The 24,989-nt window shown below is 44.3% G+C and overlaps 1 protein-coding gene across 1 annotated transcript in view; it reads left to right on the top strand.

The window, feature by feature from the left end:
• FSTL4 (follistatin like 4) overlaps positions 1-24,989 on the top strand; it is a 401,404-nt gene that overhangs the window by 357,851 nt on the left and 18,564 nt on the right. The window contains exons 9-13 of the mRNA XM_059417566.1: positions 12,399-12,560; positions 12,946-13,080; positions 14,056-14,082; positions 17,249-17,367; positions 21,842-21,991. Coding sequence (XP_059273549.1) covers positions 12,399-12,560; positions 12,946-13,080; positions 14,056-14,082; positions 17,249-17,367; positions 21,842-21,991 — 593 coding nt within the window. The remainder of the gene's footprint in view (positions 1-12,398; positions 12,561-12,945; positions 13,081-14,055; positions 14,083-17,248; positions 17,368-21,841; positions 21,992-24,989) is intronic.

Below are 24,989 nucleotides of genomic sequence, written 5' to 3'. Positions count from 1 at the left end.
GTCCATTTCACTGAGAGGGGTATTAAAGTCCCCTACTATTATTGTATTATTGTCTATGTGTTCCTTTGATTTTGTTATTAATTGGTTTATATAGTTGGCTGCTCCCATGTTAGGGGCATAGATATTTAAAATTGTTAGATCTTCTTGTTGGACAGACCCTTTGAGTATGATATAGTGTCCTTCCCCATCTCTTATTATGGCCTTTGGTTGAAAATCTAATTTTCCTGAAATAAGGATTGCCACCCCAGCTTTCTTTTGATGTCCATTAGCATGGTAAATGGTTTTCCACCCCTTCACTTTAGTTCTGGAGGTGTCTTTGGGTCTAAAATGAGTTTCTTGTAGACAGAATATTGATGGGTTTTGGTTTTTTATCCATTCTGATATCATGGATCTTTTGATTGGGGCATTTAGCCCATTTACATTCAGGGTAACTCTTAAAAGATAAGAATTTAGTGTCATTGTATTGCCTGTAAGGTGACTGTTACTGTATATTGTCTCTATTCCTTTCTAGTCTGTTACTTGTAGGCTCTCTCTTTGCTTAGAGGACCCTTTTCAATATTTCCTGTAGGGCTTATTTGGTGTTTGCAGGTTCTTTTAGTTTTTGTTTGTCCTGGAAGCTTTTTCTCTCTCCTTCTATTTTCAATTACAGTCTAGCTGGATATAATATTCTTGGCTGCATTGTTTGCTCATTTAGTGCTCTGAATATATTATATCAGTCTTTTCTGGCCTGCCAGATCTCTGTTGATAGGTCTTCTGCCAATCTAATATTCATACCATTGTAGATTACAGACTTCTTGTCCCGATCTGCTTTCAGGATTTTCCCTTTGTCTCTGAGACTTGTAAGTTTTACTATTTGATGACAGGGTATGACCTATTTTTATAGATTTTCGAGGGGCATTCTCTTTGCCTCCTGGATGTTAATGCCTGATTCCTTCCCCAAATTAGGGAAATTCTCTGCTATAATTTGTTCCAATATACCTTCTTCCTCTCTCTCTTTCTACTTTTTCTGGAATCCCAATTATTCTAATATTCTTTTGTCTCATGGTATCACTTATCTCTCACATTCTCCCCTTGTGGTCCAGTAGTTGCTTATCTCTCTTTTCCTCAGCTTCTTTATTCTCTGTCATTTGGTCTTCTATATCATTAATTTTCTCTTCTGTCTCATTTATCCTAACAGTAAGAGCCTTCATTTTTATTGTACCTCATTAATTGCCTTTTTTATTTTGACTTGGTTAGACTTTAGTTCTTTTATTTCTCCAGAAAGGGATTCTCTATTATCTTCTATGCTTTTTTCATGCCCAGCTAGTAGCTTTATCATCATTCTGAACTCTGGTTCTAACATCTTACTAATGTCCATATTGATTAGGTCCCTGGCTATTGGTACTGCCTCTTTTTCTTTTTTTGGAGGTGAGTTTTTCCATTTTGTCATTTTGTCCAGAGAAGAATAGATGAATGAGAGAAGGAAATTCTAAAAAATTTACAACAACCACAGAAAAATACATACTAAACAAATCAAAATAGACCAGAAACCAGGGTGAAAAGAAAGGGAAAAAAAAGAAATAAAAAGGAATATGATCAGGATGGGGAATAGAACAGAGCCACATACTAGAATTTGGATGTACTTTGGTCTATTAGAAGAAACTGTATCCCAAAATTTCAAAGAAAGAAAAATTTATATATATAAAAAATAAGGTTAAATACAACAAAGGGATGGACTATGATGTAAAAATGAAAATTAAAAAAAGATTTTAAAAAAGGAATTCATAAGATGTTGGTTAAAATAGGAATGAAGAACAATTTAAAAATAGAAAAAGAAAAAAGTAAAAATTTTAAAAATTAACTTTCAAAGACTAAAGAATCATGGGAGAAAGCCATGAATTCTATGTGCTGTATTCCCATAGCTCTGGAGTTTAACAGTTCTCTTGGATCAGTGAACTTGGTCTTGGCTGAATGTTCTTGCTGATCTCTCAGGGAGGAGCCTATTGCAGGTTCTCAAACATCTTTGCCCAAGGCAAAATTGCACCACCCTTGCCAGGGGCTGGGCTAAGTAACCTGTGCAGTTTTGGTCTTGGGAGCTTTTGTTCCCTGAGCGCTTTCCATAGAGCTTTAGAGGACAGGTATGAAGATGGTGGCCTCTCAATCTCTGACCCAGAGGAGCCAAGAGCTTGGAGCCCTACTCCTCAGTGTGCCTTCAGAGAAAAGCAGTCAATCCCTCCTGTCTCTCTGGTCTCTGGCCACACTCTGAGCTCACCCAGCCTGTGACCATGCATTTCTATATCTGGGGGATGGACCCATTTGGAGTCTCCAAACCCAGCCGATTCCTGCAGCACTCCCATACCACTCCTACTGGAGGAGGAAGGGGCGAGTCTCCCCAGATCTGCCTGTTGGGTCCCTGTTCTTCAAGCAGGGGCCCAACTATGCTGTGGATCATTGTTCGTGGCAATGCCAAGCTGAGAGGTCACTCTTCAGCTCTGTCTCTGCATTCCATTTCCCAACTCCAATACCTGGGGGCTCTGCCACACTCAGACACCCCTGGCCTTTCTGTGACCGAACAGGTCCTAAGACCACACTGTCCCTGCATGGGCGCCAACCCCCCTTAGCCTCTGGAGCAATGTCCCTCAGCGGAGCAAACTTCTAATAGTTCTGAACCCGTGCTTCTCGGCTCTATCACTTGCCAGGAGCCAGACCTTTCCTCCACAGCCTATCTTCCTGTATATCAACTCAGATTCACTTTTCCACACATCTTAACTTCCAGAAAGTGGTCGCTTTTCTGTTCATAGAATCGCCGATGCTATTTTGTTCGATCTCCTATTGAGTTCATAGGTGTTCAGAATGGTTTGAAAACTATCTAGCTGAATTCCTGGCACCAGATGAAATTTGGGTCTGCTATTCCTCTGCTGTCTTGCTCCTGCCCCTCCTAGGAGCACTATTTTTAACAGCTTTATTGGGGTGTAATTGATTTACAAAAAAAAAAAAATACTTAATGCATACAGTTTGTATACTGGGACTCATATACATGGGACATACCCCTGATACATCGCCACAATCCAGGTAATACACATATCTATCACCTCCAAAAGTTTCCTTGTGTTCCTATGTTTTGTTTTTGTTTGCGATAAAAACATGTCACATGAGATCTCCCACTCTTAATAGATTTTTTAATGTATAGTACAGTATTTTTGACTATAGGACTCATGATATGCAAAAGATCTCTAGGACTCATTCATCTTGCATAACTGTAAGTAGCACTTGAAAAATTTTCAAGTATTCTCTTCCTGATTAATTCTTCTCCATACTTTAAGTTTCCTTTTTTTTTTCTTGTTGAAGTATTATCAACATACAGTATCCTATTAGTTTCAGGTGTGCATCATAATAATTCAGCATTTTTGTACATTATGAAATGATGCCAATGATAAATTATTACCATCTGTCACTAGGCACGGTTGTTACAATATTATTGATTATATTCCCTATGCTATAAATTTCATCCCATTGACTTGTTTTATAAATGGAAGTTTCTACCTCTTCATCTCCATCCCTTCTTCTGCCCACTCCACAACCCCTCCACCCTCTGGTAATGAGCAGTGTTTTTCCTGTATCTATGAATCTGTTTTTGCTTTGTTTGTTCATTTGTTTTGTTTTTTTAGATTCCATGTATAAGTGAAATCATACAATATGTGTCTTTGTCAGATTTCACTCTTACTTTATTTAGTGTAATACCCTTTAGGTTCTGCAATGATGTCACAAACGGTAATATTTCATTCTTTTTTATGGCTGAGTAATATTTTACTCTGTGTGTGTGTGTGTGTGTGTGTGTGTGTGTTTATCATCTTTATCCATTCCTCTATGATTCCATTCTACTTAGATTGCTTCATATGCTGGCTCTTGTAACTAATGCTGTGGTGAACATCAGTATGCATTCATGTGTTCAGATTGGGGTTTTTGTTTTCTTCAGATAAATGTCCAGAAGTGAATTGCTGGCTCATACAGTAACTTTCCACTTTTTGACGAACCCCCACACTCTTCTTCACAGTGGCTGCATCAATGGATATTCATACCAACAGTTTACAAGGGTTCTCTTTCTTCTACAGCCTCACCCATGCTTGTTATTGTCTTTTTGATATTAGCCAATCTGGACAGGTGTGAAGTGAGATCTCATTGTGGTTCTGTTTTGCCTTTCCCTGATGATGAGTGATGAAGAGAACATTTTCATATCCCTTTTGGATCTCTATGTTGTCTTGGTAAGAACATCTATTCAAGTCCTCTGTCCATTTCTTCATTGGGTTATTTGTGTATTTTTTGTGTTAAGTTGTGTAGATGCTTTAAACTTACTTTGGATACTAACTCCTTAGCAGACATAAGATTTGAAAAACCATTCTCCCATTCAGTAAGTTGCCTTTTCATTTGTTGATCATTTCCTTTGCTGTGCAAAAGCTTTCTAGTTTGATGTAGCCCCATTTATATTGGCTTTTGCTGCTGTTGTCTGAAGAGATAGGTCCAAAAACAGATCACTAAGCCTGATGTCAGAGAACTTACCACCTATGTTTTCTCCCAGAAATTTTTTGGTCTTAGGTATTATACTCAAGTCTTTAAGCCAATTTTAATTTAATTTTTGCATGTAGCTGTCCAGTTTTCCCAACAGTATAGAGGAGATTCACTTTTCCCCCACTGTATACTCTTGCTTTCTTTATCATAGATATATTGACCATTATATATGTGAGTTTTTTCCTGGGCTTTCTGTTTTATCCCATTGATTTGTGTGTTCTTTCTTGTGCCAGTACCATACTATTTTGGTTAATATAGTTTTATAGCATAGTTTGAAATCAGGGAGTGTGAAACCTTCAGTTTTCTTCTTCTTTCCCAAGATTGCTTTGTCTATGTCTTTTGTGGTCCATACAGATTTTTAGGATTCTTTGTTCTAATTATGCAAAAAAAATGCCTTTGGCATTTTGTTGGGGATTGCAGTGAATCTGTAGATTTCTTACAGTAGTATGGGTATTTTAACAATATTAATTCTCCCAGTCCATGAGCACAGAATCTTTCCATTTATTTGTGTCTCCTTCAGTTTCTTTCATGAGATGCTTAGAGTTTTCAGAGTACAAATCTTTCACCTCCTTGGTTAAGTTTATTCCTAGGTATTTTATTCCTTTTTTTAAGATTTTACTTATTTATTGGACAGACAGAGATCACAAGTAGGCAGAGAGGCAGGCAGAGAGAGAGAGGAAGGGAAGCAGGCTCCCCGCTGAGCAGGGAGCCTGATGCGTGGCTTGATCCCAGCACCCTGAGATCATGACCTGAGCCGAAGGCAGAGGTGTAACCCACTGAGCCACCCATGCGCCCCCATTTTATTCTTTTTTGATGGAATCATAAGTGGGATTATTTTCTTAATTTCTCTTTCTAATAGCTTATAGTATATGGAAATTGAGCCAATTTGTTTGTTGATTTTGTATGCTTTGAGTTTACTGCAAACATTTATCAGTTCTAGTGGGTTTTTGGTGCAGTCTAGAGTTTTCCATATATAGTATCATGTCATTTGCAAATAGAGACAGTTTTACTTTTTTCTTTCCAATTTGGCTGCATTGTATTTCTTTTTCTTGCCTAATTGCTGTGGCTAGAACTTCCAGTACTGTGTTGCATAAAAGTGGCAAGAGTGGGCGTTCTTGTCTTGTTACTGACCTTAAAGGAAAAGCTCGCAACTTTTCACCATTGAGTGTGATGTTTGCTATGGGTTTGTCATATATGGCCTTTATTATGTTGTGGTATGTTCCTCCTAGACCCACTTTGTTGAGAGTTTTTATCATTACGATTTCCTTTTAAGTGATCCATTTCATTAGGATTTTCATATTTATTACCTATAATTGAATATAGTATTTTCATATTTTTAAATTCCCTGTGTTCTTTTTTTTTAAGATTTTATGTATTTATTTGACAGAGAGAAATCACAAGTAGATGGAGAGGCAGGCAGAGAGAGAGAGGGAAGCAGGCTCCCTGCTGAGCAGAGAGCCCGATGCGGGACTTGATCCCAGGACCCTGAGATCATGACCTGAGCCGAAGGCAGCGGCTTAACCCACTGAGCCACCCAGGCGCCCCGTGTTCTGTTTTTTTAATTGATCAATCTTTCCAGAGATTAGTCTCTTATTGATATATAGATAGATAGATAGATAGATACATACATACACACACACATATATACATACAGCCAGCCTTCAATTTATCTGTCAGTTCCATTCTTTTTTGACTGATTCATTCCCTTCTGCTTCTCTATTGATTCTTCCCTCACCTTCTTTAAATCTACTTTATGTATGTTAGGCAGTCTTGTATAAAAAAAAATGGTGATCTAGCAAGAGCCCAAGTTGATTAACTTCCAGGTCATGGCCACCCACACTGTAGAACTCAGAATGCTCTACCACCTTCTCCAACTCCCCACCAGTCCAGTGCTCCTCAACCCCCCAGTTCTAGCTCTGTGCCCTTGAATAACACCCTCCTGACCAAAACACTACTACCTATTCTACTTGAACCCCATTCTTGTCTCTTCCAAATTGATGGTGTAGGGAATTTGCCTAGATAAATTATTATTCCTTTCCACTTTGAACAATATAATCAGAGAAGGGATATCAACGTCCCTGTTCTAAGAAGCCTTCTAGATATGCCTTAGCTAGAGCCCTATTTACATCCTCCATCCCAGTGGCCTGAGCTGCAACTAGACTCTTCTGCCACACCCTGGAACTCTTCCCCAGAAACACCAATAGAGAAACTGGTAAATTACTCACATTGTGTTCTTGTTGATTCTCTGTGCACTTTGTCACAGGTTGCCTCTGAGTTTTTCTTAGAGAAACAACTCTGGGATATTTTCAAGGTGGGTTCATGCCCTTTGCTGATTTTTCCACTTTCTCTTCAGCCCCCTAGCTTTGCCCTATAGATGAACCAGAGGAAAGATTAGAAACTCAGACTGAGCTAATCAGACAACTAGTAGCCTCCTAAGGAGTTCTGACAGGAGTTGCACAGTCTACTTCTCACAACGAGTCAATGGAGTTTTTCCTTAGTCCTCAGGCTTCCCAAGCACAGATCACTAGAAATCTTGCTCATTTTCTGAGATTAACAATTGTATCTCCTTCTACCTAAGCATCAATGTGTTCTACTCTGCTCCCAAGGAAAATCTCTCTCCTAAAGTATGGGGACACTTTGCCTTATCAGGTAATAGGAGTGTCCAGATACCTTTGGAGAAATGTAGTGGCCTGCTTCATGAGGAATCCATCTTCCACCTTCCCAAAAGGTGTGTGTTGAGTGGAATATCCAGGTGTCATTACGTAAGATAATTGGAAGCCATTTTGGACATATGTAGAGTAAAATATATGGATAGGTAAGAACCCTCATTTCCACTGAAAATGATAATTATTTTCTAGGCCCAGAGCTAGGAGTAAAAGGAAAGATTCTCCCAACAATCTTTACTTCCTTCAGGGACCTCCCCCCACAGATGGCCCAAATAAGAAAGGTCAGAGATCTGTGGTGAGTGGAGACACCTTGCTCACCCATGTTCTTCTTCTTTTTTTTTATTAAGATGCCTTCTCCCATTCTGTCAGTTGTCTTTTGGTTTTGTTGACTATTTCCTTGGCTGTGCAAAAGCTTATGATCTTGATGAGGTCCCAACAGTTCCTTTTTGCCCTTGCTTCCCCTGCCTTTGGTGATGTTTCTAGAAAGAAGTTGCTGTGGTTGACATTGAAGAGGTTGCTGCCTGTGTTCTCCTCAAGGATTTTGATGGGTTCCTGTCTCACATTGAGGTCTTTAATCCATTCTGAGTCTATTCTTGGGTGTGGTATAAGGAAAAAGTCAGTTTCATTCTTCATCATGTGGCTGTCCAATTTTTCCAACACCATTTGTTGAAGAGACTGTCTTTTTTCTTTTTTCCATTGGACATTCTTTCCTGCTTTGCCAAAAGATAGTTGACCAGATAGTTGACGGAGATAGGGCTCTCTGTTGTGTTCTGTTGATCTATATGTCTGTTTTTGTGCCAGTACCATACAGTCTTGATGATGACAGCTTTGTAACAGAGTTTGAAGTCTGGAATTGGGATGCCACCAACTTTGGTTTTCTTTTTCAATATTCCTCCTAGGGTCTTTTTTGGTTCCATACAAATTTTAGGATTATTTGTTCCAGCTCTGTGAAAGAAGTTGATGGTATTTTGACAGGGATTGCACTGAATGTATAGATTGCTCTAAGTAGCATAGACATTTTCACAATATTTGTTCTTCTAGTCCATGAGCATGGAATGTTTTTCCATTTCTTTGTGTCTTCCTCAGTTTCTTTCATGAGTACTTTATAGTTTTCTGAGTACAGATTCTTTGCCTCCTTGGTTATATTTATTCCTATGTATCTTATAGTGTTGGGTACATTTTATAGTGTTGGGTACAGTTGTAAATGGTATCAACTCCTTAATTTCTCTTCCTTCTGTCTTGTTGGTGTCTAGAAATTCAACTGCTTTCTGAGCATTGATTTTATATCCTGACATTTTACTGAATCCCTGTATGAGTTCTAGCAGTATTGGGGGGAAGTCTTTTGGGTTTCCACGTAACGTATATCATCTGCAGAGAGTGAGAGTTTGACTTCTTCCTTGCTGATTCAGATGCCTTTTATTTCTTTGTTGTCTGATTGCTGAGGCTACAACTTCTAGCATTATGTTGAACACCCATGATGATTGTGGACATCCCTGCTGTGTTCTTGACCTTAGGGGGAAAGCTCTCCATTTTTCCCCATTGAGAATGATATTTGCTGTGGGTTTTTCATAGATGGCTTTGATGATATTGAGTGATATGTGTATCCTCTATACCTACACTGAAGAGTTTTGATCAAAAAAAAATGCTGTACTTTGTCAGATGCTTTTTCTGCATCTATTAAGAGTATCATATGGTTCCTGTGCTTTCTTTTATTAATGTATTGTATCACATTGATTGATTTGTGGATGTTGAACCAACTTTGTAGCCCAGGAATAAATCCCACTTGGTTGTGGTGAATAATGTATTGTTGGATCCTATTAGCTAGTATTTTGGAGAGAATTTTTGCTTGTGTCTCTTCAGGAATATTGGTCTGTAATTGTCTTTTTTGTGGGGTCTTTGTCTGGTTTGGGGATCAAGGGAATACTGGCCTCCTAAAATGAGTTTGGGAGTTTTCCTTCCATTTCTATTTTTTGGAACAGTTTCAGGAGAATAGATATTAATTCTTCTCTAAGTGTTTTGTAGAATTCCCCTGGGAAGCTATCTGGCCCTGGGCTCTTGTTTGTTGGGAGATTTGGGATGAATGCTTCAATCTCCGTACTGGTTATGGTTTTGTCCAGGTTTTCAATTTCTTCCTGGTTCAGTTTTGGTTGTTTTTACATCTCTAGGAATGCATCCATTTCTTACAGATTGTCAAATTTGCTGGTGTATTGTTGCTCATAATATGTTCTTGTAATTGTTTGTATTTCTTTGGTGTTGGTTGTGATCGCTCCTCTTTCATCATGATTTTATTTATTTGGGTCTTTTCTCTTTTCTTTTTGATAAGTCTGGTCAAGGGTTTATCAATCTTATTAATTATTTCAAAGAACCAGCTCCTACTTTTGTTTATTTATTCTATGGTTCTTTTGGTTTCTATTTCATTGATTTCTGCTCTGATCTTTATTATTGCTCTCCTGCTGGGTTTAGGCATTCTTTGCTGTTCTTTTTCCAGCTCTGTTAGGTGTAGGATTAGGTTGTGTACTTGAGACCTTTATTGTTTCTTGAGAAAGGCTTATATTGCTGTATTCTTTCCTCTCAGGACTGCCTTTGCTTTGTCCCAAAGATTTTGAACAGTTGTGTTTTATTTTAATTTGTTTCCATGAATTTTTTCAATTCTTTAATTTCCTGGTTGACCTGTTCATTCTTTAGTAGGATGCTCTTTAGTCTCCATGTATTTGAGTTCTTTCCAACTTTCCTCTTGTGATTGAGTTCTAGTTTCAAAGCATTGTAGTCTGAAAATATGTAGGGAATGATCCCAATCTTTTGGTACCAGTTGAGACCCGATTTGTGACTCAGGATATGATCTATTCTGGAGAATGTTCCATGTGCACTAGAGAAGAATGTGTATTCTGTTACTTTAGGATGGAATGTTCTAAATATATCTGTGATATCCTTCTGGTCACGTGTGTCATTTAAAGCCTTTATTGCCTTGTTGATCTTTTACTTCAATGATCTGTCCATTTCAGTAAGGGGGTGTTAAAGTCCCATACTATTATTGTATTATTGTTGATGTGTTTTTTGAATTTTGTTATTAATTGGTTTATATAATTGGCTGCTCCCATATTAGGGGCATAGATATTTAAAATTGTTCGATCTTCTTGTTGGACAGACCCTTTAAGTATGAAAAAGTGTCCTTCCTCATCTCTTATTACAGTCTTTGGTTGAAAATCTAATTTGCCTGATATAAGGATTGCCACCCTAGCTTTTGTTTGATGTCCATTAGCATGGTAAATGGTTTTCCACCCCCTCACTTTATATCTGGAGAGGTCTTTGGGTCTAAAATGAGTTTCTTGTAGACAGCATATTGATGGAACTCTCTCTTTCTTTAAGATTTTTATTTATTTATTTGACAGACAGAAATCACAAGTAGGCAAAGAGGCAGGCAGAGAGAGGAAGGGAATCAGGCTCCCTGCTGAGCAGAGAGCCCATCGTGAGGCTCAATCCCAGGACCTTGAGATCATAACCCAAGCCAAAGGCAGAGACTTTAACCCACTGAGCCACCCAGGCACCCCTCTTTTTTGTTTTTTTTTTTTATCCATTCTGTTACTCTGTGTCTTTTGATTAGGGCATTTCACCCACTTACATTCAGGGTAACTCTTGAAAGATATGAATTCAGTGCCATTGTATTGCCTATAAGATGACTATTACTGTATATCATCTCTGTTCCTTTCTGGTCTGTTACTTTGGGCTCTCTTTGCTTAGAGGACCTCTTTCAACATTTCCTGTAGGGCTGGTTTAGTGTTTTCAAATTCTTTTAATTTTTGTTTATCCTGGAAGCTTTTTCTCTCTCCTTCTATTTTCAATGACAGCTTAGCTGGATATAGTATTATTGGCTGCATCGTTTGCTCATTTAGTGCTTTCAATATATCATGCCAGTCCTTTCTGGCCTGCCAGGTCTCTGTGGATTAGTTACCAATCTAATATTTCCACCATGTATGTTACAGACCTCTTGTCCTGAGCTGCTTTCAGGATTTTCTCTTTGTCACTGAGACTTGTAAATTTTACTATTAGATGATGGGGTGTGGACCTATTTTTATTTATTTTAAGTGGGGGTTCTCTGAGCCTCCTGGATTTTGATGCTTGTTCCCTGTGCCAAATTAGGGAAATTCTCTGCTATAGTTTGTTCCATTATGCCTTCTTCCCCTCTCTCTCTTTCTTCTTCTTCTGGGAACTCAATTATTCAAATATTGTTTTGTCCCTGAATGGGCTCCACCGCCTGCTTAGCCTCTGGAGCAACATCCCTCAGCAGAGCAGACTTCTAAAGGTTCTGATTTTGTGCTCCGCTGCTCTACCACTTGCCATAAACTGGCCCCTTCCCCACAGTCTATCTTCCTGTCTCTTTGGATTCACTTTTCCACACGTCCTACCTTCTGGAAAGTGGTCAGTTTTCTGTTCCTGGAATTGCTGCTCTTCTCTTCTCTCTCCTGTTGAGTTTGTAGGTGTTCAGGATGGTTTGATAACTATCTAGCTGAACTCCTAGTACCTGATGATAATCTTGGTCTCCTACTCCTCAGCCATCTTGCTCCTTCCCCCTCACCCATGTTCTTCTGATGAGTGGGCCAGGTCACATCCTCAGCCCTGAACTTGGCTGCCAGGGCTCATGGCTGAGCCAAGGAGGGCACACTTTCCTTTCACCCATGTTGTGGGGGGTGAGAAGTGGAGAAATAACAGTAATTCATAGGAAAATCAAAGGATTTCCCCAGAGTAGTGATGTAATTAGTAGCCTTGCCAGTCATTGACCATAAATGCTTTGTGAAGCACTTCCTGCAAATAATTAAGCCCCTGTCCAATGTCTTTCCAATAACAGAAATAATATATCTGAATTTTATTCATTCAAAAAGTGCAGTGGCTGTTGCTCTTCACATGTGGCAGCTGAACAGCATTCAATATCTGGATGTCTTTCTGATCATATTTAGAATAATGGTGAAAGCCATGAATTACAAGGCACAAAGCCTGACATGTTTATTGCTTACAATTTTTTATAGTCCTTTCTTTGAGGGCTTGAGCTGCTGAACAGGATGACTATGAGCTAGTTACAAAAAGAACTCCAGAGCTGCATCTCAGTTCACCCTCGGGAGCAGGTGTGGGGCCAGAGCACGGGCCCAAGGCCAGGTTAGGGCCCTGTCTGACCAGCACCAACTTCATCCACAGTGCCACCAGTCATCCGCGTGTATCCAGAGACGCAGGCACAGGAGCCCGGGGTGGCAGCCAGTCTGAAATGTCACGCAGAGGGCATTCCTATGCCTAGAATCACTTGGCTGAAAAATGGCATGGATGTCTCAACCCAGATGTCGAAACAGCTTTCCCTATTAGGTAAGAACTGCCCTCGGTGCCTCTCTGCTCTTCCCGTCAAGTTCAAGCTGACACTTTCCACAGTGAAATGAGAGAGATGATTTGTTTCTAAGTCAGATGTGTTAGGAGTGAACAAATGTCTCCCCAAATTCTCCTGCTACCTGCACTCACACAGATCTTGTGGGCTTTTTGAGCGCACAGATGATAAGCTGTCAATCCTGTCCCAAGTCAGCTTCAGTTTAGTTCAGCTGATCGAGCCCTTTCTGGGCGTGTATCACGGATGTTGGTTGCCCTCATCCCTGCTGAGGGCCTATGTTTTTAACATCACTACTCTGGATAAAGATTGCGGGGCGGGGGGGGGGGGGGCCAGCTAAGCAGACCATCTTGAGCACTGTCCTCCCTCCAGCCAATGGGAGTGAACTGCACATCGGCAGTGTTCGGTATGAAGACACAGGGGCGTATACCTGCATCGCCAGAAATGAAGTGGGCGTGGACGAGGATATCTCCTCACTTTTCATTGAAGACTCAGCTAGAAAGACCCGTGAGTCCACTCTTGCCTCGGAGCTCCTCATTGTGCTGGTTGGTGGGTGTTGGGTGCAAGGGGACCAACTGACCAAGGCCACACCCACCATCCATGAGCCCCTGAAGACGGGGGTAAACTCCCATATTCTCTTGTGCTCACAGCTGGGGCAGGGGTGCCCAGAGGTAAGCAGACCTTCCCTGGCAACCTCAACAGCACACAGACAGGGAAGTTCCCTGGAAGCAGAGAGTGTCCAAGACCACAAGGAAGCTTACATATCCTAGCCCCACTTCTGCCTCCTACTTGCTGTATAGACTAGAACCTCTGCCCCTTACCCATAAAAGTTCTCCTCCTCTCCACCCACCAGTCAGTGACACAGATTCCATATGTGATAGACTAGATATCCGTTCATGATTTTTATCACATGCTGATGTTCCACCATGGCCCAGGAAGTGGCCCAGCCACACATGCACACATAAACTTGACTCCAGGGATTATCTCCCACCTGTATTCCCTCCCACATAGCCACCATTCCCCCGAGTGGCTCTGCAGGTGTGATTCCATGGACACGAGTGGTAGCTAGGATCTCTTGCCCTTGTTAGTCTTCATCATCAAAGGAGATCATCAGAATAGTGTCTCAGATGGTCTTCCTTGGAGAATCCTAGCTGGAAATCAGCCTGACTTTTGGAAGTAATCAAGAACTCTGGGAGAATGTTCCTTTCTCCTTGTCAACCACAGAAGAGATCCCATAAGTAGGCCCAATTTCAGAGACTAATTAGAAATTGAAAGTGTCCTGAGACCTAGAAACATTTGTCCACATCCAGAGTCCCATCAGAGGGCTGTTGCTTGGCAGTGAGTGGGGCAGACTCCATACACGAGGGATTAGGTAGCCATCCATCCCTGAAAGGAATCACTACCATAAACTGCTGACATTGCTTTGTTCTTTTTTCCTTCCCTCAATCATGTTTCCGGTCTCCTGATTCTCTGACGCTGTAGTTGCAAACATTCTGTGGCGAGAGGAAGGTACTAAGTTTTATACTTCTATGTTGTGCTTGTGATCACCTGTGTTTATATTTCCATCATGGGCCATATTTCCATGGGCCACCATCAGCTTTCCCAGATACCATGCAGTCCCCATCAGTGTGGTCCACCTGCCAGATTGGATGGGAGGGCGGAGGTCAATGACAAGGGTCACATGCTGAGAAGCAGATTTTAAAATGTACTTGTGTCTTTAATGAACACCAGTCCATTAGAACTTAAAAGTGAGAAGTTGCTATCTAAAGCTGTTTGAAACCGTCACTGAAGCAGATTACTTGGCAGGAGTCCCTGGTTGGATGAGGCCTTCAACTTTTTTCCAGAAGGTGATATTGGTTCTGGAGTTTTCAAAGTTTAGGCATACACTTTGAGGAAATGCCGAAGAAAAAAGCCACCATGATTTCTATAAATGTATATTTTTAAATGAATAGATTTTTTTAAATTTTATTTATCAAACCATCTTTAGATACTAGGTTGGACCCTTAAAAAAATGGCCATTCATGTATGTCAAAAATGGTCTAATACTAACAATTTCATGTGGTTCAAAAAACAGCAGGCCCATGTGGGAACTGGGTTATAGGGCCTGAGTCACCCTGTGTGGACCCCGGCCAAGTGCAGCCCCTCCATCAGAGCAGAGTTCACATCACCTGGAGGTAACTTACTCTCCAGGATGGGGCTTGATTAGTGGATGGGGGTTTCAGGGAGGAGATGAGAAGCAGAATGCATCCCGTGATTTCAGGGTTACGCAACAAAATCTCCTCTTTAAAAGCTGGCCTATTTCCTGTCTCATTTTTTTCCTGGTAAACATTTCCTCGTGGCATTTCCTAGAGTCTGGCATATGCATGCGTGCACATACTCAGAACAATTTCCTGAATGTCAGGCACTGCTGCTCACAGTAAGCCACAGAGCAAAACAAAAGCAGAACCTGAAAAATGAGGAATTGATGCCAGTAGGCGTTCGGATTCCTTGGGAAGACAGGTTGTAGCCACTGCCACTCACCGTGGACAGCCGTCCCCCAATGCTGCCCAACCTAACGCTAAGTCACAATGCATGTAGAGAGCTTTCCCTCTGGGTCTTTAAGAGGTGGTAATTTTCTAAAATTGCATTCACTACAAAAAGACAAGTTTCAAAAGCAGAGACCAGCAAAGAATGCAGGAGACCCTGGGATGTATGAAACAGAGCACTAGCGGCCTCACATTGAGGACAACTTAAGACCCCCAGCTGCTTTTTGGCTGCGGGGTGACTGGTGCAACAAGTGCCATCCTGCCTGGACAGCCGGCTGCTTGTACCCTTCACAGCTGGAACTAGGAAATACAGGAGCATAACCCACAGGCCAGCAGGCCGCAGGGATCTGTCCCATCTCAACAAGAGAAATGAGATGATTGGGGCATGCCACAGCAAAGAAAGCCCCTTTGTGCCCTGTTAGGAGAAATTCCACTCAGACAGAACCCTCCAGGGGACTGGATCAGGAGGCTGGCTCTGTCTCCTGTGAAATCAGTTGTTTGGCGAGGCCTGCGTTCCACTGCTGACCGTGAGTGAGGCTGTGCTTCACCTGCCACGTGGCCACAGCTGCAACCCCACATGGGGTCCCCAAGCTTTCAGGCTTACCTTGGTCCTTGCAGCTGTCCACTTCCTGAGAGACCCTGGGAGGCCAAGAGACCCCAGGGACAGGGGCTTTGACTCTTTTGCTTCTTTCACAGAGCAAAAGAAGTTTGCCAGGTGAGAGTAGACAGAGAGAAGGCCCCTGGGGACAGAGCACATATGGACCAGAAGCTGGGATGTCCTGGGAGCTGAGACCAGGCCCCTTCCTGTAGCTCTTGGGACAGGCTGCCCAGCACCCGCAGGATTCCCCAGAGAGACCTGTGCAGGGTGCTCCCAGACACTGCTAGCTTCTGAGAGCGTGGGGTCAAGTTGTGCCCAGCGGCAGAGCCCTCCTTTCCAGCCCCTCCCTCAGGACAGAACAGCAGCAGCTAAGACTGTGTCCTGGAGTCAGTGACCTTGGTCCACACTGGGAACCCCAGGCACTGGGGCTTCCCAGGCAGGAAGGGCCTGAGGCCCAGAAAACTGCCTGCAGAGTCACTGGAAGCAGGTGGAATGTTGGCTCCTATTTCGTGTTGTATGGTTTTCTAACACTGAAAACCTACCCAGATAGTCAATGAAGTCAGTATGCTGGGTCTCTCAGCATGCTAGGAAAGAGCATGTTTTTCATAGATTTAATTTTCTTAGCATTTATGGAAATCTGTTGAATATTCCACCTTCACAAGAAATAAAATGAGGGAGAAAGGAAAGGAGAACTTAAACTTACCAATTTTGTGCCATCTTTGTTTTATGTTGAGGCACGGTGAGAGCCTGGAGTAGGGGTTTGGGGTCCAGCCCCGGCTCTGGTGTAAATCCAAGTAGCCTCCACCAAGCCCCTTCCCTTCCCTGGACCTCAGTTTTTTGTCTTTGTAATAAGGAGGCCAAACTAGACCCTCCCAGGTCCCCTTCTCTGCTACTCTGAGGCTTCTCCCCACATGGCCACACCAGGGCGGTGGTGGGAGCTGACAGGCGGGCCTGACCAGGCTGGGGCTCCATCACCTGACCTGGGGCTGCCACAGAGAAAATGGTGAGGCAGAGGTGGGAGCAGCCTATCTTGAAGGAGGGATTTGCCGGCACCAACAGGCCAGGGTGAAACTGGCACAAAGGAGTACCAGCCACAACATTCTTAGGTTCCTAGGAGTGGTGTAGCACATAAATGTGCTGGAAAAAAAAAAAAAAATAAGAGGCTTTGCTTTTCTGTCATGATCTGACCCATCTGATTTGACTAGTTGACAAGAGACGAAAGACCAAATGTATGCTAGAGCCAAGGCTGTCATGTATTTGCCGACTTGTGTCGGTGGCTAGCCCGTGGTGCCCTAGGGGAGGAAGGATAGCCTGGGGTTCACAGAGCCCTCATCTGTGGAGTGATTCACAGGCCTCTGACACTTTCTCCCTGGGCTGCCCACATACCTCCTGCTTAGCTCATGTCACCTTGACCAGGCCCCCACACTTTGTGCCTGTACCACACGCAGCCAAACCTCAGGGGTGGGTCTGCCCAGCGTGGCACGTGACTCTACTTAGGAGCTGGCTGCTGGGGATGAGGGTGCATAACCACGGCTGTCTTTGCTCCTCCCAGGCCTCAGCGTGGGGAACATGTTCTATGTCTTCTCTGACGATGGCATCATCATCCTGCACCCCGTGGACTGTGAGATCCAGAGGCACCTCCGACCCACCGAGAAGATCTTCATGAGCTATGTAAGTGTCTGTGCCTGAGAGCCGGTCTTCCACCCAGGTTCCGTTTGCTATATGTGGTGTGGTTCCACGTGCATTCCAAGGCTCCAGAACATCCATGGGAGGTTAAGAGTTGAAGGTCTCATTCCTTAGGCCTTTCATGCACAGAGCCCTGGGTGAGGCCCAAGGCTTACAGATGGGTTTCTCTTCTCCACTAGTTCACAGAGAGAGGATGGCCACAGCAGGTGCTGCTTGAAGGAGCTGCAAAGTGCACTGGGACACTGAGGGGATGAGGCCTCTCTAGACCCAGGGAGGACCAAGTCAGAGAAGGCTCTCCAGCAGGGCACCCCTGGGCCCAGTTGTGAAGAACAAGTAGGAACTGGGGATGCGTTTCTAAAGGGAATGTTATAAACATGGCACTTGGTGGCATAAAGTGACATGTCACATCTGGGTAATTGCAAATACTTGGTCTGAGATTAAGATGACCGAGGCCAGGGTTAAAGCTGAGGTTTTAGTGGCAGATCTTGAAAGTTCTGGGGATGCCTGGAGGACCTCAAATGAATCACGGCCCTGGTGGGGCTGCTTTAGAACAAGTGTGGGGCCCCAGTGAGGGTAGAGACGAGTGGGACAGGATTGGAAGCCCAGAAGCAGGTGTACAGGCTGTTGTGAACATCTGGGTGAGAGAGGGTAGTGACCTAGCCAAGTCAGGGGCAGTGGCAATGGGAATAACCGAGTAGATTTAGTGTTATATCAGCAGGCACCACAAGGGTCATCTGGGGTCTTGCTAGGAGGACCTCAGGAGGAGAGGCAGGTTAGGGGTACTGTTCATTCTCTTGTCACCGTAGGAGGCATGTGCCACATTCTCCGTCTCGTGCTGGGATCCCAAAAGCAGGGCAGATAAGTTCCTCATCAAAGAGACAAGGGTGGCCTACGATGTGAATTTGAGACACCCATGGGACACAAGTATAGAAACATCCAGAAGATGAGGACAAGGAGGGGATGGGCCCTGGTGAGCTAGAGGGCCCATGGCTCCCTGGCAGGCAAAAAAAAAAAAAAAAAAATAGCTTTAAGGAAGCCTGGAGAACATGGGTCATAGAACTCACAGATAGCTAAGTTTACAAAAGGAAGTGATCCTCAACCAGTCACTAGAGGAGGTGAGCTGCGAGGGTCTCAGGGGCCTCTGAAGAATCAGGGGAGAGAGCGTGCAACATGAGAATGCCCCAAGCATCAGAGGTGCTATGAAGTATGAGGCCAAGGGCACAATGGCCATGCCACATGGATGGAGGCCACAGAGATGATTGCCAGTGGCAGGTCCAAGAAAGTCTTTCTAGCCCTCTAGACCCAGCTTTCCACAGGTGTCCCCCAGACAGTGCTTCCCCACCCACCCCACCCCAGGGCTCTGTCCCTCCTGTTGGTTTCTCTCTGGGTCTTATGTTGGTGGTTTCCTACCTAAGGTGTACCCTTAGCTACTTGACGGTAGAAGTATGACATTAACCCAGAAGAGTTGTCAGCAGGCCCACCAGGCCTCTCCTCAAGGCCCGATGTGAAGGAACCAGTGAGGGGGGACAGGCCTGGAGCTCATGGGGGAGCTCAGAGTCCTGCCGACTGCTTGCTGCACTGCCATGCTGGCTTGCAGTGTGTCTCCTGCATTCGTAGCTCTGGACCAGCTGTTTTCCAGGCTATTTCATTTGAATTAATCATATTTTAGATCTGCTATCCCGATGAACTTTCCTTCCACGTAACAGCCGTGAAACCATCTAGAATGAGTGGTCTAGTTAATTTCTAGCAGTTCGGTGTAAATAATTGCACCCTGTCACATGGGCACTAATTTCTCACAGATTTGCAATAACCTGTAGCTCGAGGGAAATCTCTGAAATCCTAACCACGACTCACATTTCCTAAAAAGCTAGAACAAGACACAGTAGGAGAGACCCCACCGGCCTTTCAGACAGCACCAGACCATGGTGAGCTATGGAACAGTCCCAACCAACCGTGTTCTCCTCTAGAAAATGCCCCACCACCACCTCCCAACAGGGTTACCGTGATGCGAGCCTCTGCTGAAAGCACTGAGCCAGCAGGAGGTTGGCATGTCTTCTCTCAGGTGTCTCTCTGCTGGATAAGGGGGCCACTCTGGGCATTGGGAAGCAGCACATGTAGGAAGCAAGGGCACAGGCTTCCCAGCCAGGCACCCCTGGGTTCACATCCCACCTCTGTCCCTCAGCAGGGCTGAGTGGCTTTAGACCAGTGACCTAACCCCTGCCAGCCTCTGTTTTCTCATGTGTGAATGGGGGTAGTTGTGAGAACTGAATGTGATGCTGGGCAGTGGCCAGGGTGTAAGGTGACAGCTCTGCCCCAAAGCTATTGCAGTCATTCAGGAAAGACCTAGAAAGTAGATGAACTCAGGGATGGAGGAGGTCGTCTCCATAGTCCATGGTAACTCACTTGTGGCGGACTATAGGAGAAAAGGAAGCGACAAGGGTGACAGGCTTGGTCCTGGCTGGCCAGACCTGGTGAGAGGGGCAGGTATGGTGAAGAGGGTCAGCTCGGGGTGGTTGGCTGAGTATGAGGGGCTCTGGGAAAACCATGCGAGGACTGATGAGGGCAGCTCTGAGCTAAAGACATAGATCTGGGAGCCGTCTGCATCTGGGCGTTGGCTAAAGCCAGAGCGGTAGACAAGACCACCAAGGGTATGTATGAGTGCTTTGATTTGGGTGCCTGAACAGAAAACCCTGGGAGCCAGTAGCTACAGGATGGGCAGACCAAGAGGGGAACCACAAGGAGACTGAGACAGAGTTGAGTGAGAGTCATGATAAAAAAAAAAACATGAGACTGTATATCCTAGAAGGTAAGGAAAAAGAGGGTCCCCCTTTTCACTCATTTATTCATTCAACAAATATACTGAGGCACTCATTCCGTGCCAGGCCTTTACTATGTGCTAAAGATATAGCAGTGAAGCAGACAAAGAGCCCATCACAAAGCATTCCAGTGACAGAAGAGAGCCTAAAAAGATGTAGCCAGATCAGTGCACAACGTCAGGTGGAAATGACCAATGCAGCCAGGTACAGGGGTGAAGTGTGCTGGCGGTGCTCGGCCAATGAAGGGGGCAGGAGGGCGGCATGAGGGAAGGAGAGCAAGCACAGCGGGGACCGGGGACGGGAGAGAAAAGCTGAAGGTCAGAGGAGTAGCAGGAGCCAAAGGGGACGGGGCCTACTTGACTTCCGGGAAACCTTGGCTCCTCTTCTGAGCCAGAAGGAATGTTAATGAAGTGGAGGGTGTTGAGAAGAGGAGAGGTGCGGGCAGACTCTCAGGGATGCCCTTGAATTCTGTGTTGAGAATGGGGGGCGGGGCGAGGGGTGGTGGAATCAAGGAGTACGACAGGGATGCTACAGCAGTTACTCAGCAGATAGTGTGGCCTGAGCCCGGGTGATGGAGGTGGGAGCAGTGAGGCAACGTCAAATTCTGAACGTATTTTGAAGGCAGAGCTGAAATTATTTGTTTGTTTGTTTTCAGCATAACAGTATTCCTTGTTGTTGCACCACACCCAGTGCTCCATGCAATCCGTGCCCTCCACCTGGGCACCCACCACCTGGTTCCCCCAACCTCCCACCCCTCGCTGCTTCAAACCCCTCAGATTGTTTTTCAGAGTCCATAGTCTCTCATGGTTCACCTCCCCTTCCCTGATGAGGACTGAGAGGATGAGGAGAAAAAGAGGACTCAAAGATGGCCATAAGGGTTTTGGTCTAAGGAAGGAAAACAGTGGAGCTGCCATTTTATTAAAGGAATGAGAATGATTGGGAGGTAAAATTGGGAGTTGACTTTGAACTCTCTCAAGTTTGAGGTGTACAGCAAATAGCCAAGTAGAGTGAGGTGGTTGGCTGCGTACGTCTGGAGTTCAGAGAAGAGGCTCTAACTAAAGATACAAATTTGGGAGCTGTATGCTCGTAAATGGTATTTGATGCTATCAGTTGGGATGAGATGAGCAAAGGGAGTAGATTTTGAAGAGGAAAAATCATTGAGGGACTGACCCCTGTGCATTCTGACATATAGAGACCAAGAGATCAGCAAACTGAGCAGGATCCAGCCTGTTGGGTGGGGGAGCTGGGGGAAGGAAGCAAAGAATAGGCAGCATGGAGTCAAGTGGTACCCCAAGTTCAAATAAAAAGGGGGAGCAGGTTTAATTTAATAAGTGAGAAGTCTGGAGCGCTGAGCTCAGTGCAGACAGGGAAGTTCGCCCCCAGGAGGGGAAGAAGGCAGGCCTGGCACTGCTCATAAAAAAAAAAAAAAAAAAAAAAAAAACACATGCAAAGGGAGTTCCAGCCTCATGAGTGGGAGGTGGTGGAGGTGAATGTTCAAAACAGGTGATGTGGGAGCTGGTGTGGCATGTTTGTGGGTTCTAAGAAGGGAACAGAGGGACGGGGGCGGTGAGGGAGAGGGAACCCACACAGGGCAGGGGCCCCGGGGGATTAAGAAGATCCATGGCAGCCTGTCTCCTTTACAGGAAGAAATCTGTCCCCAAGGGGAAGGAAATGCCACCCAGCCGTGCCAGTGGGCCTCAGCCGTGAACGTCCGGCACCGGTACATCTACGTGGCCCAGCCAGCACTGAACAGAGTCCTTGTGGTCGACGTGCAAGCCCAGAAAGTTCTACAGGTACATCTCTCTAAGGGAGTGAGGGTGCCAGGGGCACAGCCGGCCACATTCCCATTCTGGGAGCAGAGGGCTAGAGGACAGTGAGAAGCGGGAAGTGGTGAAGGGGGGGTAAAGCATGGCCCAAGCCACAGAGGGTTTTCATCCAGGCAGTGACCTCATCCCACTTAGACTCTGAAACAGGCAGGCTCTGCTAACCAATGGCAGAGCAGGGCAGCGTCGTGGCTACCGAAATAATTCAGGCATGAACTGCCGCCGGCCATGAAGGTGGCAAGGACCGACCAGATTCTTGATAGATCTTAAGTGTGGAAAGATTTTCTGCTGGGTCGAATGAAAGTTTTAAGAGCGGGAAATCAGGTTGTTGGGGGCTTTTCGTTACTTTGAGGAACAGTAGAATGGTGATGCCATTTACTGTGTGTGGTGGATTGAATAACGGCCCCAAGATGGCCACTTTCCCATGCCCAGAACCTATAAATGTCTCCTCGGGCACAGGTGCCTCTGCAGAGGTGATTATGGTAAGGATGTGTAAATGGACTATTACGGGGGATGACCTGGGTGAGCCCTTCCTCTATGAGAGTGCAAGTACCGGTATCAGAGGGAGGCAAGGAGAAATGTGACTGTTAGGGGCAGGAGGCACTGGGAGGACTAGAGCACACTGGGGCTCTGCTGGCTTTGAAGATGGGGGAAGGGGCCGCAAGCCAATGACTGCAGCGCTAGAGGTCGGCAAAGTCAAGGGAACATAGTTTCCCCTCTAGCCTCTAGAGAGGGCACTGCCCTGCAGCCATCCTTGTTCAGCCCAGGGAAATTTAATTTTGGACTTTGAACCTCCAGAACTGTAAAAGAATTAAATTGGTGTGGTTCTAAGCCACTAAGTGTGTGATAGTAGGTTATCATAGTAATGGGAAAATAATGCACTCTCTAGAGCAGGTGGTGTGGCAGGTGGTATAGGCCATGGAGCAGGAAGACAGAAAAATTAGGAATTTGGGTTTAGACCTGCTAAGTGTTCATTGCTATTATAAATGTTCATTGGGGCGCCTTGGTGATTTCTTCCGTTGAGTGTATGACTCTTGATTTCGGCTCAGGTCATGATCTCCAGGCTGTGGGTTCAAGCCCCATGTCAGGCTCTGCACTCAGTGAGGAGTCTGCTTCTCCCTCTCACGCTGCCCCTCCTCCCCGCTCATGCTCTCTAAAATAAATTTTTTTAAAAAATAAAAATAAAAATGTAAGTAGAGACGTCAAATAAGCAATTGGATGAACAGGTCTGGAGGCCAGTGAGAGCTCTAGGCCAGAGAGGTCAGGGTGGATATGGTTACCATACCACATGTTACATCCAGAGAAGCAGATGAAATGACTGGAGGTAGTACAGATGGAGAAGAGGTCAAGCTTGGAGCCCTGACACACTCCAGCACTTAAAGATCAGGAAGGAGAGAAGAAGCCAACAAGGAGACCAAGCGGGAGGAGCTTAAAAGGTAGGAAGAAAATTGGGGGGAGGAAGAAATGAAGAAAAGAAGTGTTTTAAGAATGGTGTCCAATAGAGCTGAGCATTTTCAAATCACCAAGACTAAGAACTGACCATTGGATTTGGTGTCCCATGGATTACCCTGGAACAGATAGAATGATCATGCAATACAAGCTTGCGGTCAAAGAAGTACAATCATTGTGAGGGGGTTTGCTGTAAATATGAGTAAAAGGAGTCAAATGAGACAATAGGTAGAAGAGCATAGAGAAGAAGTTTCTTTAGAATAGATGACATTACAGCGTTTTTATGTATATATGTATGAATACCATGCTAAAAAAAAACCAAAACCCTCCCACACATCTTTCATTTCTTCTGCATCACTGAAGTAGGCAGAAGTCAGTGGAATCCAGGGCAGAGAAGGAGAGATGCAAGCTTTGGATAAAATCACATTCTTTCATATAACCGAAGGAAATGGAGAATATTCAGGAACACTTACAAAGAGGTGACAGTTACAACTGGGGGCAGGTGGATGAACATCTCTTGTGGTTGCTTTTATTTTCTCCTTGAAGAAAGAAGGAAAATGATCACCCAGCCTGGAGGTTTGAGGAGAGAGGGCAAGGGTGCATTTGAGATTGAACTGACCAGGCCACTGTGTTAGGACTGCTGGGTGACAGCAAAGGCCCACTGAAGGCTTGCGGATCGAGGGAGAAAGTGAGGCCAGTGAGCAGGGCTGTGGTTTGTCTTCCTAGCAATGCCCCTGTGCATGCTCATTGCAGGGGGAATGTGGGTGTGACCTGGGTTGTGGTTTCTCCAGGCCACTTGGGCAGAAGATTTTCTCTTAGTGATTTTTCTGGCCAGTGAACATAACTCTGAGTAATTTCAATCCTTTGACACTCACTGAAGCTTGCTGTATGACCCAGCTTGGAATCAATGTGGATAAAAATGTTCCACATGCACTTTAAAAGAATGTGTGTTCTAATGGTAGATACAGTATTCTGTATACATGTCAATTATGGCAAGTTTATTTGTTGCATTGTTCAGATCTTCTAAGTCATTTTCTCCTTTGTCCACTTAGTTTACCAGCTGCTGAGAGGTGTGTTGAAGTCTCACACTGTGGTTGTAGGTTTATCTAAATTACATCCATTTTTTTATAGGATTTATTTTTTTGTTTAATTTTTCTGAGAAGGAAATACATTCTAGGTGGGACCAACATTGCGGGGAGGGATAACTGAGAAGATGAAAGATCTCCTCAGTGGTGTTGTATTATGAGCCCTTGACAGGCTCCCAAAGATCTACTTCAATTCAAGTGGAAGGTACATAAAATTGTGTTACAATCCCCCAAAATACTGCTTAGGCATTTACTGAACCAACATTTATTAAATGCCTTCTCTGTACCCAAAATTGGATCTAGAAAAGGGGGAGTAAGATACGAAATTGATAGAAGATATTGTTGCTGCTGTTTTTAATCATCAAGAAACTTTTTTGAGTTTTTTTTACATAAAATGTATTATTTCTTTCAGGGGTACAGGTCTGTGATTCATC

Source organism: Mustela nigripes, chromosome 12 (assembly GCF_022355385.1).
Source record: "Mustela nigripes isolate SB6536 chromosome 12, MUSNIG.SB6536, whole genome shotgun sequence".
NCBI lineage: Eukaryota > Metazoa > Chordata > Mammalia > Carnivora > Mustelidae > Mustela > Mustela nigripes.
Note: the sequence above shows the minus strand (reverse complement) of the source record. Positions and strands in the feature narration are given on the sequence as shown.